Raw genomic sequence first — 22,061 nt, 5'->3', positions numbered from 1 at the left:
TGGGGTATTTCTACATTAGGGAGCAATGCTTTGAAAGAACAACTGGAAGAGATGTTAACTTATAATAAATCATAATTACATAAGCATAGAGTTAATAGTGGCTTTAATTGATCTTCTTACCATCATCAAGCACAAGACTATTACAGAGTGAGCTGCAGTCGGACGGAGCCAATTCATCTATGGAAGAGAAAGAACATGTCCAGTACGTTGATCAGAAACCTTGTTAATATTTAAAGGGATGGTTCATGATTTACTTATTCTACCTGGATGACTTTCGTTCATAATGCCCTATAGTGAGTGAGTTTATTGTATATCTGTCTTATATACCTGATATGAGTAATGAAGCTCTCTGTGTGGGTTTTTGTCCTTTCTTCAGTCTGTACTGGTTCATCTCATCTTCAATCTCTTGCAGCTTCTGCATGGCATCCAGACAGTTTCTCCTCCTCTTCTTCCTCACTAATTTAGAGATGTCAGGATCAGCTGCCAGCTTCTTCGCCGCCTCCACAATCTTCTGCTGCAGCGCAAAGCGGCTCTCCAGGTTCCTGAGGTACGGATCCTGGGAAAAGTATAGTCAATTAATAAAAAAAAGAAAAGAAAAACATAACAGAGATGTGAGCTATGTTCACTAAAAATAACTCTTTACTAATCTAAACTCTAAATAATATTTATGAAGTATATAGTATTTTACTGTAGTATAATACATTTTCTGCAATGTGCTCGACCTTCCATGTCCAGTGTGATGAATGAACCACAAGTAATCTATTTCTTGAATCAATATTTGACTGGACTGCAAAATGTTAAGACAATATTAAACAAAATTAGTTAAAAAATGCAAAACAGCCACATTTATTTCCAAGATCAAACTGGATGCCACATACTAATTTAATCATGCAACATGCAATGTGACAACAATGTAGCATACTACAGTTTGAAATGTTTTGCATAATGTGTTGTTTCACATACTATTTGTAAAATAATAGTAGGTAGAGTATCACTGTAAACTCAAAGACCCAATGGCATGTCTTGTCATGCTCAGTTTCATTTCCTTTTTTGACGTATTTCCTATTAAACAACTTAAAGTAAATTGAAATAACTTTTCTATGACCCTTCTAGATGTTTGTGGTTATTGGAAAAGTATTTTCACAAATAATATTATGAAAATTGCACCCACAAAGAGCAATATCTTGATGATAAAATATTTTAGAGCTGAAAATAACTAATATATATATATATATATATATATATATATATATATGCAGTACTGTGCAAAAGTCTTTGTTTTCAAACAGTAATTTTATATATTCTGTTCTTAGTGTATGAGTAGGAAATATCAATTTTAGATTTCAACATTCCCTTTGCAAATAGAATTCAATAGAAGAAGAACATGGAGCCCTATAACAGATGGTATGGCCTGTATCTCAACATCATTGAGTCAGTCTGAGATTACATAAAGAGACAAAAGCAATTGAGACAGCTTAAACAGATAGAAGAACTGTGGCAAATTCTCCAAGAAGCTCAGAACATCCTATCTGCCAACAACCAAGAAAAACTGTGTCCAGATGTACCTAGGAGAATTGGTGCTGTTTTAAAGGCAAAGGTGGTCACACCAAATATTGATTTAGCTTTTATATGTTTACTGGACTTTGTATGACATTAAGTGATAAATGAAAACTATTTATGTCATTATTTTTGAAGACATCCTCACTATGCAACATTTTTCACAAGTGCCTAAAACAAATGTGTACACTACAGTCTTCAAAGACAAAGGACAATTGACTCTAACAAGGACAGAAAGAGATGTGGAAGGTCAGATGTACAACTAAACAAGAGGATAAGTACATCAGAGTCTCTAGTTTGAGAAATAGACGCCTCACATGTCCTCAGCTGACAGCTTCATTGAATTCTACCCGCTCAACACCAGTTTCATGTACAACAGTAAAGAGAAGACTCAGGGGTGCAGGCCTTATGAGAAGAATTGCAAAGAAAAAGCCACTTTTGAAACAGAAAAACAAAAAGAAAAGGTTAGAGTGGGCAAAGAAACACAGACATTGGACAACAGATAATTGGAAAAGAGTGTTATGGATCTTAACCCCATTGAGATTTTGTGGGATCAGCTAGACTGTAAGGTGCGTGAGAAGTGCCCGACAAGACAGTCACATCTATGGCAAGTGCTACAGGAAGTGTGGGGTGAAATGTCACCTGAGTATCTGGTCAAACTGACAGCTAGAATGGCAAGGATCTGCAAAGCTGTCAGTGCTGCACGTGGAGGATTTTTTTGATGAGAACTCTTTGAAGTAGTTTAAGAAGTTCTGACATTTTTTTTTTTTCAAATTGTAATAGTGATTTTTCATGTTATTAATATCCTGACTATACATTGTGATCAGTTGAATGCCACTTTGGTGAATAAAAGTACCAACTTCTTTCCATAAAGCAACATCTGTACATTATTCCAAACAAAATATTAATCAACAAACCTTTCAGGCCACAAGCTTTTAAATTCACCCTGGGTTTGTTCTCAATCAAAACTTGTGGCTGCAACCACCAATCAATAAGCAGAACTATTTGTCCAAAAACAAGTGGCTGTTTTCCAAGACAAATCCAAACACAAGCTAAAAATGGCATGTTGGCATTTAGATAGCATAGGACAGTCTCATACCAGTAGAGTCTAATATATGATTCAGTCCTCTGCTTGGCAACATTGTTGTTTGTGGTGATGATTCAGACTAACCTCATTATATGGGAAAAGGTCATCCAGTTTGAAAGCGGTCCCAACTCTCCTCCGGAGCCGAGGAGGGGTCTCGCCCTTAATGAGAGGATACTCTTTTGGGAGTTTGCCAGTAAGTTCCTGAGAAAACACATCAAACATGCATTAAATGAGCAAAACCCCATTAAGACATGTCTGTGTTACTTTACCACGAAATTATATTTTGCAAAATGAAGCCTATTTTATGTCCATACAGATGTTTTTGATTTGTAATATTATTTCATAAAAATTAAGTACATTTCCCCCTCCAATTCCCATTACTATAATGTGTCTGGATGTTTTCCTTTAGAGTTTGTTTGTAATTCTAATTACTCTAAATGAAGATTCTCATTAGATTCTCATTACTGTATCACATCATCCTGTCTGACACAATAAAAAAAAAATAATAATAATAATAATAATAAAAAATCAGCATATAAAGGTTAAGTGTGTAATTTCTCCGCCACTACCAGCATCAAACAGAATTTAAAAAAATATTGCCAAAAGGTTCCCAAAATTATCATGACATTTTTTTTTCACAATGCAGTTAATAATTAATGGTCCAGGAATTGACTTAATTTTCGTTATTATTTCATAACATGAAAATATAAAATATTATATACGTACAGTATATACAATATATATTAGGGCTGTCAGTTGATTAAAACTGGTAATTACGATTAATCACATAATTTTTCATAGTTAATCACGATTAATCGCATATTTTGAAAGTAGTGAAATTTGGCTCTATATATACTTTTTTCCCTGTCAAAATGCATTTATTTGCTTCTTAGGAAAGAAAACAAAACAAAATGTACCAATATAATGCTTTATTAACATTTTTCAAACAAAGCCTTCCACAGTATAAAGACAGAAATGCACTAAAATAGCACCAATTTAAGTAATGTTAAACGTTTCCCAAAGTCTAAGTAGGAGATTGACTAATTAAAAGAACTAGTCTCCTCCATAGGTTGCATATTTATTGCTATAGGCATTAAATCTCTCCACAACATTAATGAGCCGACAGACTGTGAATACAGCAATTGTAAAACCGCGTTCATGATTCACGTCAGGGCGTCAATGTCAGCGTCAATCGCTGCTCTGAACTCTACATAAAAAGCGTTGCAGACAAGGATGGATAAAGAACTGAGAGGCCCATGGGCCGGTACACCATGGCCCCCATCACGTGACTACTTTCACCTTTATGCGCTACAAAACGCTTGCCAGATTTGGTTGGATTTTTCAAATTGAAGGAAATGCATTTAAACCAACATCTTTGTACACAGCCAGAGTAAACTGCACTGTATCTTTGTGTTTGGAAGTGTAAATTAGATGCTGTTCTCTGTAGTCCTTCAAATAAACACGCTGCACCTGTGAGACGCAGATTCCATGAGTGCGCACTCGAGTGTCTGCGCTCACGCTGTTGCCGTCCAGAACGCATTCGGCAAACAAATGGTATTTCACATAAGGCTGACATTTATGTGGATTTATAATAGATATCTCAAAATAAATAAATAATTTATTTAGAGCTCGGGGCCCTTTGGGTTTAGAGGCCCCTGGGCAATGGCCCAATCGGCCCGGTGGTTAACCCGTCCCTGGCTGCAAACAATGTTTTTGTGATAGTAGAGTCTTGACGTGCTTCTGTGGTAATTAAACTGCCCGTAACAGGCTGTAAAGTACTTGATTTCTATCACAAGTCCTATCTGGGCTTATTTTGTACAACAAATAGTGTTAAGAGGTCATTTATCCATTACTTGATCATTGACATGGAATGTGTGTGTTGTGGCGTGACTCCGGGCGGACACATCGACACATCACAAAGGTTCTGCTCTGGTTCGACCAGTGTTTATGCTATATTAACGGTAAATGCGTTAATTGCGATAAAGAAAAATGAACGCATTAAACTTTTTTAATTAAACGCATATGTTAACGCATTAATTTTGACAGCTCTAGTATATATATATATATTAGGGCTGCCAATTTAACGTGTTAATTCAGTGTGATTAATTACACTGTTTTAAAAATACCATGTTAAAAATTTTACGCAATTAATCATGTCGCCAGACCGTAATAAGGAATATTCCTTCCATATAAGCAATTCAAGCATGGAATACCACCTTTTTTTTCTCCAGGGGGCAGTAAGCGGCAGCGTGCAGCTTATACAGACAGAGAAGAAACCAACCCTTCAGCAGACAGCTCAACATGAGAATAGCTCTTGCGTTCAAAACACAGCTTGATGGGGCGCAAATCCGAATTTAGGGATCTCAAGATGTGTTGTTCTAAGTTTCAAACTACGTTTAACTTGACACAGCAACCTAAAAATGGTATGTTCATGACGCAACGCAACCAAAGTGAGACACTAAGTAAAATACTTAGACCCTTATAATAAATCTCGGGCTGATTGGCGAATTCAGTTGCAAAATGGATTGCTGTGAACTGTAGAACAATGACTGGCTTATGTTCAATAATATGCACTTAAACAATATATTGGATTCTAAAGCCACTTTTTTGTTTCTTATCAATGCTTAACTTTTCTGCCATAATAATCTAATGCATTTTAATTATCTGAATATATATATATATATATATATATATATATATATATATATATATATATATATATATATATATATATACATACAGTACTGTGCAAAAGTCTTAGGCACATAAGATGTTTCACAAAAGCATTTGCCTTCAGATGGTTATTTATATCTTCAGCTTTAGTGTGTCAATAGGAAATATAAATGTGACTCCCAAACATTACTTTTGAAAATAGAAAAAATTAGAATAGAAGAACAGGGAGCCCTGCAACAGATGTCATGGCCCCCACAAAGCCCAACACTGAACATCGTGTCAGTCTTATTATCGTGTCAGAGATTACATAAAGAGACAGAAGCAATTGAGACAGCCGAAATAGACAGAAGAACTGTGGCAAATTCTCCAAGAAGCTCAGAACATCCTATCTGCCAACAACCAAGAAAAACTGTGTCCAGATGTACCTAGGAGAATTGGTGCTGTTTTAAAGGCAAAGGTGGTCACACCAAATATTGATTTAGCTTTTATATGTTTACTGGACTTTGTATGACATTAAGTGATAAATGAAAACTATTTATGTCATTATTTTTGAAGACATCCTCACTATGCAACATTTTTCACAAGTGCCTAAAACTTGTGCACAGTACTGTATATATATATATATATATATATATATATATATATATATATATATATATATATATATATATATGATACTGTATATTCTAATAAATACAGTAAAACATAGTTCTTCATTCATCCATGTTCTCAGAGGCATACTGAATATTCTGTTATACTGTATATGTATGTAACAGCATATGCAGAAAGAACTAAGTATATTTAACTGTATTTATCAGAATGCCTGTAACAGTCTAATCAGGAAGGAAAAATACTGTTTTTGCTCTTACAGCCTCTCTCAGGCATATTTCCTTCAGTTCAGTCAGTTTTTGGCTGAGAATATCCTGGATATCCCGCTCCTTCTTTCTTAGCTCTGCCAGTTTCTCTTTTTTCTGGTCGTCATTCATTTCCGAGTCAGCCGAACCTATGAAGTCATGAATTAAATTATGAATATGAGATTACACCATGGGTGTGTAGTAGCACTGAATGAAATGACAGGTAATACAAGAAAATGTCTGGTCTGAGAATATAACCACAGTGAACTTTAATGATATTTCACTGAGTCTATATCAGTGCTTCTCAACTGATTTTGCGTCAGGGAACAGATTTTACATTGGGCATCAAGTGATGACCAGTGTTGGTTGTTACTTTAAAAATAGTAAACCACTACAAATTACTATTACTATTTCCTCTAAAAATTGTAATCAGATTGCTTTGCTAATTACTTAATTGAAAAAGTAATCACATTACTAATTACTTTACTTCAAACTTTCTTTCTAAAACACTTTTCCGCTCAACAAATTCTAAATAATGTTTATATTTCTATCTTGTTCATTGTTACACACAAGTCACACACTCAGCACCTCATATTTCTACTTCACAATGACTCTTTGAAAGTCAGTATCTGTAATCTGATTACAAGAATTTTAAATGTAATTAATTACACTACTTCTCTGACTAAAAAGCAATTAGATTACAGTAACTAATTACTTTGTAATTGGATTATACCCAACACTGGCTATGACCCAGTATGGTACCAAAATGTTTTTATCATACAAAAACAAACAAAAAATGTCCTAAAAATCAAACTTCAACACAATCCTAAAATATTAAACTAAAATAGGTTGAATTAGGAAAAATGGACAATTTTGGTTTCTAAATATCTATTGAATTTTGATGGTTTCATGCCCCCCACCTTCTGACTTTGCATTTAGCATTGTTTTTTTCCTGCTGTCCAAGACCCAAGAGAAGATCTGATGTACCTGTTGACACAAGGCTCCCATTACTGGCCATGATGAGCTGATTCTTCACTCCTGCACTCAGTTTGTTCATTTTTGACGCTCCGTTCTCTGTCAGGTCAGATGCGATGTCTCCTAAACTTCTGGCTGTGGTGATTTTTGCCTGTGTATTGATATAAATAGGATATAGATCATGGGTATTACAATATACAACTCACCAGAGGAAAATTCTAATGTTCAGTGCGAGGTTGCTCTTTAATAGTTCAGGAGTTCTCAATGATGTTTCACAGAAGTATCAACTTTGTCTCCTAAAATTCCTCAGGAGAAATAAAAATAGTTGTTGACATACAGCATCCTGTTGTGTTTAGTTGAAACAAACACTCAATATAATTTCAGCATTTTAAGCTAAGCAGATGTGACTTGAAAACACGTATACTCATGAAACACACACCTTTGCTGTGATTTAACAAAACAATACATGTACAATTACTCTTTATAAGCAATAATTCAGGAATAAAACGCCTGACATTTTTTGGATTCGGGTGCATTGATTTTCTTAAATCTCTCTGCATTTACTGTCCTTGTATGGCCATTTAAGTGATTCAGACTTTCATAAAAAAAAGATGTGTCTACGGTGACTTACCTTGCTCTGTTTTCTGTTCAGGTAGAACTGGTGTTGGCTGATGGCCATGATCCAGATGGTTTTGATCAACGAATGACTGGCATACCAGGTGTGGATCACCAACCCCGTCTGGCCAAAAGTGCGTTTTGTCACTGTTCGTCTACACGCACGCACACACACACACACACACACACACACACACACACACACACACACACACACACACACACACACACACACACAGCATGGTCACTGTACTGTAAAACCACTGCGATACACTCTGTAGAAACTATAACTAACAAAACACATACTAAGATGCACTTTTTAAATAAGAAATTAATAATATATTGTCAGCCTAATTAGATCGTAGAAACAGTTATATTAAAAATGACAAACAAATTATTGTAAAAGTATTGCCTCCATGTCTCCACTGACCCTGGAGCTTGCATCTCGCCTTACAGATGACTTTGTAAACACTAAACATTGTAAACACACAACAGATGAACGAAGGTGATTGCGTAAAAAGTGACTGTCTGAAAGTAATATATAATTCTGCACAAAATAATGTTTAATTTATAGAAAATTAGGCTGAATATTTAAGAAAATAGCTTTCAACATTTCAGTGGCAAGGTAATACCAAGTATTTACGAAGATATGCAAAAAGCTATAATGAAGTTACAATGACCAGTGTTGAGTAAGTTACTTAAAAACAGTAATCCACTTCAAATTATTAATTATTTGTCTAAAATTGTAATCAGACTACTTTACTCATTACTTTATTGAAAAAGTAATCACATTACTAATTACTAGGGGTGTGCAGTGGAGCCATTATCTGTATTTGTATCTGTATCTGTTCATATGACAAAATTATCTGTATCTGTATTCGGATAGAACCAGGTGTGGGCGGGGCTTAAACCGGAAGTGCGTCAAAACTAAATGAAACGCCCATTTTTAAATGTTACTCTTACATTTATAGTTTCTATTAATAAAATATGCCTTGTATATGCCTTTTCATAATAGTTACGTAATAATAATAATAATAATAATAATCATATTGTTGCACAATTATTATTTAAAAAAATATTATTTTATTCTTTTTTTTTCTCACCAGATGAAGCTGAATTTGTAGGCTACATTAACTGTGGAATATGTTGTGGCTTCTCCTGATATTTCAGATATTAATATCTGCATGAAACAGAATTTTCATTTGTCTGTGCATGTATAACAACAGTATTCTGGAGGCAAGAGGTGTCAAGCAAAATGTGAAATGTCAAGCATCCATACATTCACTTTTGCAGTGAATAATAAATACAAATTCATACATTAAAATAAATTAAAATAAAATTAATATAGCCTACAAACAGGTGAAAGTCCCATAAGTCTATCAGGAATTTTACAACACCATTATTTAGTTAAATAATAATAATAATAATAATAATAATAATAATATAATGATGTTAAATTTATATAGCACCTTTCCAGAGTTCAAGAACACTTAACATTCTCACATTTAGCACAGTTTAAAGAAGAAGAAGAAATGCATGTTTCAGTTTCTTCATTTTACATAAGGAGGAATATTCCAGATAGATGAATACTCTATGGACCATTTAAACCTTTATGGAGCATTTTATATTTTTTTCAGAATAAAGTCTTAAGCAGTTAATTATCTTAATCGCTGATGTGGTTATAAATGTGGTCAACTTTAAGAGACGGATAGATGAGCTCTGACGTGAAATCATCTCTTCAGGTCAGGAATTTAACATCACGCTCAGGTTTAGGCTATAAATAAATACATGAGAATCACGTGTGAATCATGTGATACATTAACATAGACATTTCAAGAAGTGGAAAGTGTATATGATGTCAAATCTTAGTTAATGTTACGCTTGACAAGCTCCAGACACGCACAATTAACAGAGACCGCACCCAACCGATCTGAAATCACACATAAGGTTTACACTTTAGAAATATTGGCTGCACAGGCTCATAAATTTGTTGTCATTTTGGATAAGTTTATTTTAAATGTCGCTTTATCCTTGTGCTTCTTGGATAATCAGTCATACGAATATTTTTTATATTATTCAGATGAATCTGTTATTCATTTTGAAGTCATTATTCGTGCCTTTCCAAATAAGGTATTCGGCTTCAGGCACATCCCTACTAATTACTTTACTTTTAAGTTTCTTTCTAAAACACTTTTCCACTCAACAAATTCAAAATAATGTCTATATTCTTGTTCATTGTTACACACAAGTCACACACTCCGCGCCTCACATTTCTACTTCACAATGACTTGTTATGGGGCCATAATTAATGTAATCTACATAAATATTGTATTAAAAATCGCCATAACCTGTACTTAAAAATAATTAAATCAACTGAAAGTCATTAACTGTAATCTGATTACAAGAATTGAAAAATTAATGCATTACACTACTTTATTTGACTAAAAATAATTAGATTACAGTAACTGATTACTTTGTAATTGGATTACACCCAACACTGACAATGACAAGCAATTCTAGGTAACAATTTAGCACGTTACAAACTGACAGTGACACTTTAGTAGCATGTTAAGCGCATTCTCAAGTGTTCATGTTAAATGCATTTTTAGGAAAGGCACATAGAAAAGGTACAAATGTTCGTAACCTCACACATAGAGAACACTCTTGAGCTAAAATCCATCATGATCGTTAATGTACTTTAATTCAGTTAGAAACATCATGAAAATGTTATGCATATACTGTCATTCATTTTCAAATATAGTCATATTTGAATGTATATGAACTACTTATTTATCTTATCTATTATTACAAACCATTAGTGTAAGGAATAATTGACAACGGACCACTGAATTATTGAAAAATAATGCACACCCCGAATTGGTAATGCGGCCACGACGTGCAGTGGAGTTACATCACGGTGTTCATTATTTTTCAATAATTCAATGGTCCGTCATCAATTATTCTGCTTATACCACAGTTACCACAGCTTAAGACATTGTTCAGGGTTTTATATCAAGATAGTTTATGTTTTCTTCCCTAAAATGCTCTTTTCAGTGAAACTACTTTCTTCCGCCACAGATTCAGTGTCTTGCTTTGATACAGCTGAAGCCTTCGTTGCTAGTTTGAAAACGTCCCTTTGTGCTGCTGTTAAGCACTTATTGGAGTAAAGAGGTAGTGTGTGTATGTGTGTGTGTGTATGTGTGTGAGAGAGAGAAACAGTGAAACAGAGCGATCGCATGTGGAATTACCTGTGTTTGATGCGGCTCTTCTCAGCAGCAGCGAGTTTTGCCATTCTTGTATTTAGCTATTACTTTGCTAAACAACTGTTTGCAACCCCACTAAGTCGCAGGGATGTGCTGACTTTGCTCCCTGTATGTGTTTATGTCCATGTGTGAGAGTTTGTGTGAGAGCGAAAGAGAGGGGGAGGGGCAGCGCGAGGGTGCTTTCTACTATGGGAGGCTGATTAGGGTGAAATACATCGAAACACTTGCAAATATTAAAAGACAATTTATTTCGGAATATATAGAAACTGCTGTATTGATCAAGTCACGGAGGTGTTTGTTGGTTGCGACTCGAGTCTCTATGTGTGTGTGTGTGTGCACGTACAGTATGTCTGTATGTGCATGTACAGCATGTATCTGTGTCAGCATGTGTGAATGTGGTTGAGACGAGAGCGAAAGAGAGAGAGAGAGAGAGAGAGAGAGAGAGCAAGGGCGCTTTTCAACCGAAATTGAAATAAATGTATGATATTATAGACAATGTTTGTCATTCTTATATGATGTACTTAACGAGCGTCTTTGTTTTAATTGGTTATTTTGCTGTAGCAGCCTATACGGCTCTTTGAAATAACTTAAATAATTTGGTGAAGTGATATGGAACTGTTATTATGCGGTCAAGATCTGGAACTACTTCATAGCTGTGCGTTTACTTGAAAAATAATTGTACACCTTAGAACGTCAATCAACCAATCAGAATCAAGCATTCAATAGACCCGTGGTATAATCTGTGATAATGACTGGTTGATGATATACACTATCGGTCAAAAGTTTTGAAACGCTTGACTGAAATGTTTCTCATGATCTTAAAAATCTTTTGATCTGAAGGCGTATGCTTAAATGTTTGAAATTAGTTTTGTAGACAAAAATATAATTGTGCCACTATATTAATTTATTTCATTATAAAACTAAAATGTAATAATAAAAAAAAAGTTTTTGAAATGGATGACTTGGACCAAATAATAAAGAAAAGCAGCCAATAAGTGCCCAACATAGATGGGAACTCCTTCAATACTGTTTAAAAAGCATCCCAGGGTGATACCTCAAGAAGTTGGTTGAGAAAATGTCAAGAGTACATGTCTGCAAATTCTAGGCAAAGGGTGAGTACTTTGAAGATGCTAAAATATAACACAGTTTTGATTTATTTTGGATTTTGTTTAGTCACAACATAATCCCCATAGTTCCATTTATGTTATTCCATAGTTTTGATGACTTTACTATTATTCTAAAATGTGAAAAAAATTATAATAAAGAATGAGTGTTTCAAAACTTTTGACTGTTAGTGTATTATCCCACTTATTACATGGCTACTTACCAAACACTAAATAAATGGACTTTAAATATTGATTTGAGTTTAAATTGTTTTATAATAATATGTTGCCTAGGCAGGGACAAGTCAATTATACAGTCTAGCGGTCATTATATACAAATACTGCATAATGTGATTGACGAATCACAATGAAGTATTCATTAATCATCCACGTTATAATATTTTTATCTATAAACAGCCCTAATACTCATTTACATCAAAAATTTTCTGATGTCTTTTTTTATTTTATGAACATATGAATGAATTTTAAGACATATGATTCAAACTTGCAAGTTGAAATCAGGCTTTAAATAAAGAAAGTTTAAAGAAAGTGACTGTATGATGTAATCACATGTGTAATATATAAATCAATATTTCTAAAGTGTAAACCTTATGTGTGATTTCAGATCGGATGGGCGCGGTCTCGACTCTGTTTGTGGTCTCTGTTAATTGTGTGCGTCTGGAGCTTGTCAAGTGTAACATTAACTAAGATTTGACATCATATTAACTTTCCACTTCTAAAAATGTTTATGTTAATGTATCACATGATTCACACGTGATTCTCATGTATTTATTTATAGCCTAAACCTGAGCGTGATGTTAAATTCCTGACCTGAAGAGATGATTTCACGTCGGAGCTCATCTATCCGTCTCTTAAAGTTGACCACATTTATAACCACATCAGCGATTAAGATAATTAACTGCTTAAGACTTTATTCTGAAAAAAAGATAAAATGCTCCATAAAGATTTAAATGGTCCATAGAGTATTCATCTATCTGGAATATTCCTCCTTATGTAAAATGAAGAAACTGAAACATGCATTTCTTCTTCTTCTTTAAACTGTGCTAAATGTGAGAATGTTAAGTGTTCTTGAACTCTGGAAAGGTGCTATATAAATTTAACATCATTATATTATTATTATTATTATTATTATTTAACTAAATAATGGTGTTGTAAAATTCCTGATAGACTTATGGGACTTTTACCTGTTTGTAGGCTATATTAATTTTATTTTAATTTATTTTAATGTATGAATTTGTATTTATTATTCACTGCAAAAGTGAATGTATGGATGCTTGACATTTCACATTTTGCTTGACACCTCTTGCCTCCAGAATACTGTTGTTATACATGCACAGACAAATGAAAATTCTGTTTCATGCAGATATTAATATCTGAAATATCAGGAGAAGCCACAACATATTCCACAGTTAATGTAGCCTACAAATTCAGCTTCATTTGGTGAGAAAAAAAAAGAATAAAATAATATTTTTTTAAATAATAATTGTGTAACAATATGATTATTATTATTATTATTATTAGGCCACTATTATGAAAAGGCATATACAAGGCATATTTAATTAACAGAAACTATAAATGTAATAGTAAAATTTAAAAATGGGCGTTTCATTTAGTTTTGACGCACTTCCAGTTTAAGCCCCACCCACACCCGGTTCTATCCAAATACAGATACAGATAATGGCTGTGCTGCACACCCCTAATATATATATATATATATATATATATATATATAATCCCTCATGGAGACAAATAAAAAAACTATTTATTAAACTTCTGTTTCTCCTCACCTGTGCGGGTCATTCACCTCCACTGCAAACTTCTTCTCTCTGAAGTACAAGTTCTCCAACTGCTTCCACTGGAAGAGCTAATGAATGAAAAACATAATAGCGTGTGAGTGTTATGAGGTTTCAGTGAGTTCCAGCAGACAGACGGTTCTCTACAGCAGCTCACAGTGTTCCAGGTACTGCACTGACTGATTCATCAATGGAAAATGACTTACAAAATCTCTGAAACTTCTCTGACACAGTATGTTACCCAAAAAATCCTGAATTTACTCACATATATCTATTATCTACTCATATCTAGGATCTATTTTACACTGTAAAAAGTGGTAACCTGCTGTTGTTACCTTAAAGACCCAGTGAAAAAAAAATCAGCAAAAAGTTTCATATCTATTAACTTTAAAGTCATCTATATGCTTATGTAGTTCTAAATGTTGACAAAATTTGTTTTCTGAAGATAAAAGCATTTAAAAACTGCAGTCTCTCTCTTCCGGCTAAAACGACTCCACAACATCACATAGAGGTTCAGAAACTTTGTCCAATCAAATTTTCGTAAAACAAAAACGCACCCTCCCACTGTTCAGTGCATCTGGCTGTGTTCTAACTGCTGCTGATCATGTCTTCACAGGGCACTTCAAAAGGGAGCACAATCCATGGTGTAGGGTTGTTCCAATCAGATTTGCCAATAAAAATCACTTAAAGTGCACCTATTATTTTTTAAACGTGCCTAATTTTGTTTTAATGGTCTCATACAATAGATTTACATGCATCCAAGGTCAAAAAACACTTTAATTTGCTCATCATTTAAATTGCAGCATTACCTTTTTTCCCAGTGTCAAAAACGACTCGTTCAATGATCCGTTCTAAAGGATTCATTCTAAACTCCTCCTTTCAGAGAGCCTACTCTGCTCTGATTGGTCAGATGTCTCAGTCTGTTGCAATTGGTCTACCGCTTACAGCGTGTCGGAAAGGAAATGCCCACTACCATATCTGAGTTTCAGCTCCGTCTGAAAAAATGTCTGTTTTACCTTACCAATTTGAGCCCGAGTCCAATAGTGATACATCAGAAGATCAATCTGAACCACCATCACAAGCACGACGAGAACAGGACGTTTCTCAGTGGTAATTTTATATGTAGTTTGACAATAACGTGAGTTAGCCGGTTAGCAGAGGCTAACAGCTAACAGCTAACAGGCTAACAGCGTGCACTGGCTGTACATGTAAACAGACCAGAGGCGGGTTTTTTGTTACCAAATTATATAGGTTAGTACAGGAAGTAAGTCTGGAATTACTAACGACTCGTTTCAGGTGTTCAGAATCGGTTCTTTCTTTTGGGAGTCCATATTTCGTGCACTTTGATTTTTGAAACTTTGCAGACTTTTTTACATTCACAAACAGTTATATAACACGCTACATGAAAGGTAATATTTGAAAAACCGTACTAGATGCTCTTTAAAAAGTTCTGATTGACCATTATCACCTTCCAGCCATCTGAAGCTATCACACTGAAGAGTAATTGTCTTTGAAGGGAATAGGGTATAGGGATGATCACTTCTCATTGGAACACACCAACGCTAGAGTTGGATGTAAGGAAAGTGGCTGGAGTTTATTCATGTGTTTAATGCAGCCGTTTTCCTAGGTTTCTTTCGATGTACATCTCGAGAAAGTGTTTTTAATTTGTTTATGCTTTTTTAGTGTGTTGTGATTCAAAACATGTATATATTATCTTTTAGTCGCTTGTTTTTCATTCATCTGCATTGGACTTGCACAACAGCTCCAGCCTCGTCGTTAGCAAAGACCGCGATGTGCTGTGTGCGTTTGTCAGTTGGTTATGGATTAATGTTGTCATTTTATCATCGTTCAATTCTCAAGTTTCTGTATTGAGATTGCTACTCAGTTTTCCCGGCTGAACACTGGCTCTGGCATGAGAAGCAGCAGAGGTATGTTTGTGTGTCTGTGGCTTTGTCTGGGGCTGCAATTTAAACTAAAGCCTATTAGCTATTTTTTAAAAAGGCCATTTGACCAGTCCTATGTTTCAGTAGGAATACCAAAGAAAACGGTGCTCGAGGGACTTTAAGGATCTACTGTACTCTACGTATTTCTTCTACGCAATCAAACCCTTAAAATTAGTTTGTTAGTGCAACTTATGTTCTCAGGTTGATTCAGTCATGTTAAAAAATATTTTTGCCTTTAATAAAACCAGTTAATTTAAATGGTACCACACAAAGCAAATTTTTAGTTTAATGTTCCTTCCTATTTTATTCTATTCTATTTTATTTTATTCTACAATAATAATTGTAACAGATTTTATTTGATATTAGAATATAAAGTTATAGCAATACTAAGATATGATATTGACATTAATCATCTTTAATCATAATAATAACATAATATTATTAATATTATTAATATTAAGATATCTATGATTATTCATGTTAACTTTATTTAAACATATTAAATAATTTCCCTTCTTAATTTACTTCACATTATTTATTTTTATTTGTAATGAATTTTTTATATTGTCTATTTCTGTATTTTAATTCTATATATACTGTATGTATGTATGTATGTATGTATATATATATATATATATATATATATATATATATATATATATATATACACATATACATACAGTATCTATACATTTTAATTTATATTCTTTGGCAATATTGTAAATATTAACATATTAATCATGCCAATAAAGCTTTATTGACTTTATTAGCTTTATATATGTGTATGTATGTAAGCCTCATTACAACACATCTTTTCCAACAATGTACGACATCATAGCGTTCAAGCAAAGACAGCAGTTTGCCAACATGAATATTCTCCAGTTTTAACACAGTCTCTGAATAGTTTGCGTGTGAAATTTAATTATCGAGCTCTCAGAGCCACTTACCAGTAGTTGAGAAATCGAAATCTTGGTGTTAATCAAATCCTGAGGTTCTTCATTGTGTTACAGTCTACTCTGTTCTAGCTGTCTTTACTCACTGTCCCTGACTTGTTTCTTCAGGTTCCTAAAACCCTTCAGGCACAAAGTTTTGGCCCAGCCTTGCTGACTATGACATCACTCAGATACCAATGCAACTCCTCACAGGACTGAAGCATCTGTGTCTCCTCCCTGCTGTGTTTATATTAGCGATCTGACAGCACTCGGGTAAAACTGGTCTAAAGCCCAGGGTGGATTGCTCTCACTGGTTAAGTCACTGCTCCACCTGTCCTGTCCCAGCAGGAGGAAAATACATAGATTCCTAAACTATTTGTTCAATTAAGAATGTGATGATGTTACATAATACTTTAATTACCAGTATTATTTAGATGACCAGAAATGCCATGTCATGATGAATGTTTTACATTATTATATACATTTTTATATGTATTATATACATTATTATATACATTATTTGTTAAATATTTGTCAGAGCCATGGCCAGTGGTTAGTGCACATTCTTGTTACGTTGAGTCATGGTGCTTATGTGGGCAATGCAGGGTTAAACCCTCATGCAACATTTTCCCATTTCACCTCTCCCTAGTAGAGAGTGGCAGAACAATTTCCTGTAGAATAAAAAGAGGCAATACTCCCCAAATTGTTTATTTGGAAAGTTGACATTAGTGCCCAACCGATTTATCGGTATCGGAATATATTTTACCGATATGCGCCGATATGAAAACTTTTTTCAGAACATATAATGCAGAAAACAAGGCTTTAGAATTGGTGTCATAGCGTAGTTTGTCCAGCAGAGCGAGCTCCGACACGATTGTTTACAGAGCTGGGCTGACGGTGGCTCTGCAGACAGGGCGGAGTTAAACTATGTGTCGGTAAGTTGCTAACTAGTTTGTGAAATACATACTGGAAACTTAATAAACAATGACCCCATAATTTTCCCTTTTCAATATAACTAATATAACGTTAACCCTGTCCCTGACAACCATGTCACTCATGTCTCTTTGCTGTTAGCCAGCTATAGTTTGTCAGTGCAGTCAGTAAAGTAGCAGATTGAAAGGTAAACATCAGAGTATCTTTTTGCAGCTCAGTAGGCAACGGTGAGGTGGTGGATTGTGTCTGTTGAGTGTTGATTTCACGCTATGTTATTACCTAGTTGGTGATACACAATGCTGGAAAGTAAATAAACAACGTCCATCTCTGTGACAACGAGCTTATAGCTAACTAGCTAACCACGTAGCTACTTTCATTGTTGAGTGGAAGCTAATGAGTAAACATGTATTCACCAAACTGTTTTTTTCAGGATTCACAGTTTGGTACCCCCTTCAGCTGAACAATTCCAGTCGTTGCATTTATAAAATGTAATATTTAAAAGTCCACCGTTGAAAGTCCACCGGTTTTCCACCGTTGAAAGTTTCCCCTGAACTTGTATAGCAGAATATGGTGTAACACTGCTGCTTATCTGTTTATCTTGACTCGGCAATATTAATATAGTCAGCATTAGTACTACTAATGTTTATTTAGCTATTTATTGTATTTTTATTTATTCTTTATTTTAATGGGCAGCATTTGACTGATACTAAACAGTACTGATCTACCTGTGTCGTTCGGGTTATTCATAAGCCTTTTATGGCCTTTACACCGATAAAGGAACACAATTTATTGTGTTTACATGACCCCACGCGTTGTCGGCTTATCAAGCATAACAGTGTAAGAACGTGTATGTTCAGTGTTGCGCTAATTATTTTATAATTATAATGCATGCGGCTTTAATGACCTCATATTAATTTAGAGACTACATCAAATATTTGTACTTTAAAAAAATTATTTTTCCCACCACAGGATCATTTAAAAAGAATTAGTGAAGGCATGAGTGATGAGTGAAGGTATTCAAATAGTGCAAAACTGAATAGAAATGGTGACTGGTCACAGCACTTAAAACACAAATACCCTTATATATTCATATAAATTTGAACCTAAAATCTTGATGATGATGATGATAAAAAAAAAGTTAATGGACATATTATGTCAACTATATAGGTATTTATTTGCATGCATGTATTTGTTGTACATTAAAAACATGTATGCTATTCATGTAGAAATTAAGATAATTGACCCTTTGCTATGCCCCACCTTAAAAGTGTTACTGACCAATCCTATCTTAGCAGCTGTTACCGTCTGCCATTTTATATGACAAGTGTTTGCTTTTTTCTAGTGAGAGTCTACTGGTGTCGTGTGTTTGAGTAGTTTTAAACTGAATTTTATATAAATTATTAAAAAATATGGAAAAATATGGTTGCCGGGTTGCTTATTATAGTGACTCGAGCCATTCGAAAGGATACATGTGGTATTTTAGTTTATACTTTTTTTTTAATCTTTATCTAATCTTCAGAAGAGTATGATATGGATTCAAATCTGTGCCAGCCCTAATTCCCAAATGAACATGTATAACATCAGCAAGGACCCCTAAATTTGCTCTAGGGGTGGGTATTTTGGAGTAATTTTGTATTTGAGTACTCTAACCCATAAAAAAACGAGTAATCGATTACTCGTAAATAAAAATACAAAAAAGTATGACATGTAATTCACAAATGTTACCAATAATGGTTTAAAAATAAAATAACTTTAACAAACTATGCTTTTCTTTTAGGAAAAAATAAATAAATTACAATTTACAATATGCTTTAACAAAAACAACAACAACAAGAAAAGATTTAAAAATAACGGTAAAAAACATTTTCAATCACCCTGAGCTTACATAGAAACCATTGCTGACAGCATTAGAGTATTGCACAAATATAAAACTCTGAGGGGGCTTTCACACTAGGCATGTTTGCTGCGGTCTGATTCCGAGTGCGATTGTTCCCGGTGGCCCCCGCAGCATTGGTCTGTTTTCACACTCACTTGATTCTATTGAATCATTTGCTTTCATCTTACGTCATCACAAACACGCATGGAGAACACAACGCGACTCATCATACTTTTTGTTTTTTTGTTATTTTGGTGCCATTATGCACAGCAGAGTGAACGACAACTGCGTATATGTGTGCTTCATGGCGCAACTCATCAGATGTCCAGGGGAAGGTGGCTTGCTGCTGCTCGCAAATGCCGTTTTTTTGAGGAGGCAGCTGATTGCAAGGAATTCATTTGCATCTTTGTTTACACTGCACGCTTACGCTCGTGTCCAATGTCAAGTTATCGCCACCGTCATCTCCTATTATACCCTATATTTATTAGTCAAAACTAATGATGACGTCATCGGCTAAATGCATGCGCAGGTTACTTTACTTCCTGAACGAGTGCGCACATCCAAGTTGTTTTCACATTCATGCGAATTGCTTTACAGCTCCATTGCAACCGAACTCAAACCACCTCTTACAGGTAGTCTCGGGTTCGGTACCGCAGTCCGCATGACAGCTTTCACATTACCAATTTTTCATGCAAACCATGCTCTGTTTCAAACTAAACTGCCAGTGTGAAAGCACCCTGAGTCTACAAAAAGGCCATCCCATTTTTATAATTTCACGTTATTATTCAGAAAAACAATTGTGAAAATTGGCTTTTTATAAAATTTGCTAAGAGATTTAACGCACATAGAAACATACTGGTATGATAAGCTTCTGAGTTTCTTGTACCGCTTCGCATTTTCTTTCCACCATAAAAGCAGATCCTCGTCCGTTGGTATACAAGATGGGGCAGTAAAAACACTTGGACCCAATCAAAACCGTAAGTAAACCGTGAATATTTCAAATGTCATGACTGTTTGATAGTTTATGGTGCTGAATGTTAACAGTTGTGCTTAAGATGAACAGTTTAATATATTCAGTAAATTGTAAATTATATATGTAATATTGTAAACGCTGAAATATTGTTTTAATATTGTGGAGCTTGTTCATTTTCTTCCAACTGAATTTCAAATATGGCTGATTTTGAGGGGCTTCACAGTGTTAGCCAATCATAACCATTAAAATAAATAAGCCAATTAGCCAATAAATGTTTTAAGGAGGTGGTCAGGACAAAACCAAATGTTTCTGACAGAGGACCAGAGATAGGGTGGAAAATGATCATATTACTAAATTATGCCTGTTTTGGTGAGTAAAAAATACTCCTCAGTGAAGGTAATAAAATTGTAAAAAAAAAGAGTCATGACCCCTTAAAAAAAAAAAAAAAAAGAAAGAAGCTTAGCAAAGGGTCAACTGAGTGCAGCAATAGGGTTTTGGAAAATGATCGGACATTAATTTTTAGTGCTAGCAAGATTAATTTGCTGAATTCCCAGTGAAGAACTACACTACCCATAATCCTAAAGAGAAATCCACCAATCAGGTTGCTGTTATTATGGAAACCTTAATATGCAAAAAGATCTCAGCAGTGAATGCCTACAACCATATAAAGCAATGATGTAACTGAGACGGTCTAAACACAATTTATATATTTTTTATATTAGAACATTTTGCAGTAAACTTCAAATCAATAAACAGAGCTGCAGTAGTAATAATAAAAAGGGCTAGATGCTATTAGACTGACACCTTTACATTGTACGTAACGAGTTCACACTATGTACTCTGGGGTATTCTTGAAAAGTACATGTGCTAAAAAAGTGTTATTTGTACATTCTTTTTAGTCATATGTATACATTTTTTATACCAAATAATGTACTGGGTAAGAGCTTCTGTTACTTTCACTGCCCTTGGTCATGTGATAAAATTTGTATCTTTATCTTTGATGTCCATTCAGTGTTTCTGCAAAGCACACTGAAGAGCTGAGCAAATATTGGTCTGACACATTACACTAATTAGAATCTGGTTAAATTTTTCTGCTATGAAGTAACAAGATAATTATTATTTTTATTTTTTTAGTAATCCAGTTACAATTTCTGTACTCAGGTGGGTCAAGCTTATTCTGACACCTGCATATCTGTGTTTGTTTGTGTGTTGCTGCTTTGTAGTCAGTTCTAGGTGAGCTGTGAAGAGTCATCAGTCCGGTACATACAGCAATGGTCTGTACCCCTGTGTTTCATCACCACATCTCACACATAACACTGAGTTACATAACAGTTCATGCAGACATCCTGTACAGACAGCACATCCTTATTATAACACCTCATTTACATATCATAGTGATCTGTACAGTCAGGGTAATGATGCGTGCTATATGTTGCTCTGGATAAGATTTCCTGCTAAATGAC

At 34.5% G+C, this 22,061-nt stretch overlaps 1 protein-coding gene across 4 annotated transcripts in view; it reads right to left on the bottom strand.

Annotated features, from left to right (window-relative positions):
• Window positions 1–22,061, bottom strand: part of LOC127420024 (FERM domain-containing protein 4B-like) — an 85,085-nt gene that overhangs the window by 14,840 nt on the left and 48,184 nt on the right. For all 4 annotated transcript variants that reach the window (XM_051661943.1, XM_051661944.1, XM_051661941.1 and 1 more), the window contains exons 12-18: window positions 13,936–14,012; window positions 7,778–7,916; window positions 7,159–7,297; window positions 6,187–6,320; window positions 2,729–2,845; window positions 328–556; window positions 121–177 (exon numbers count right to left, since the gene is read on the bottom strand). In XM_051661943.1, coding sequence (XP_051517903.1) covers window positions 121–177; window positions 328–556; window positions 2,729–2,845; window positions 6,187–6,320; window positions 7,159–7,297; window positions 7,778–7,916; window positions 13,936–14,012 — 892 coding nt within the window. The remainder of the gene's footprint in view (window positions 1–120; window positions 178–327; window positions 557–2,728; window positions 2,846–6,186; window positions 6,321–7,158; window positions 7,298–7,777; window positions 7,917–13,935; window positions 14,013–22,061) is intronic.

Source organism: Myxocyprinus asiaticus, chromosome 29 (genome assembly GCF_019703515.2).
Source record: "Myxocyprinus asiaticus isolate MX2 ecotype Aquarium Trade chromosome 29, UBuf_Myxa_2, whole genome shotgun sequence".
Lineage (NCBI taxonomy): Eukaryota > Metazoa > Chordata > Actinopteri > Cypriniformes > Catostomidae > Myxocyprinus > Myxocyprinus asiaticus.
The sequence above is the reverse complement of the archived record's forward strand: the minus strand, read 5'-3'. Positions and strand labels throughout refer to the sequence as shown.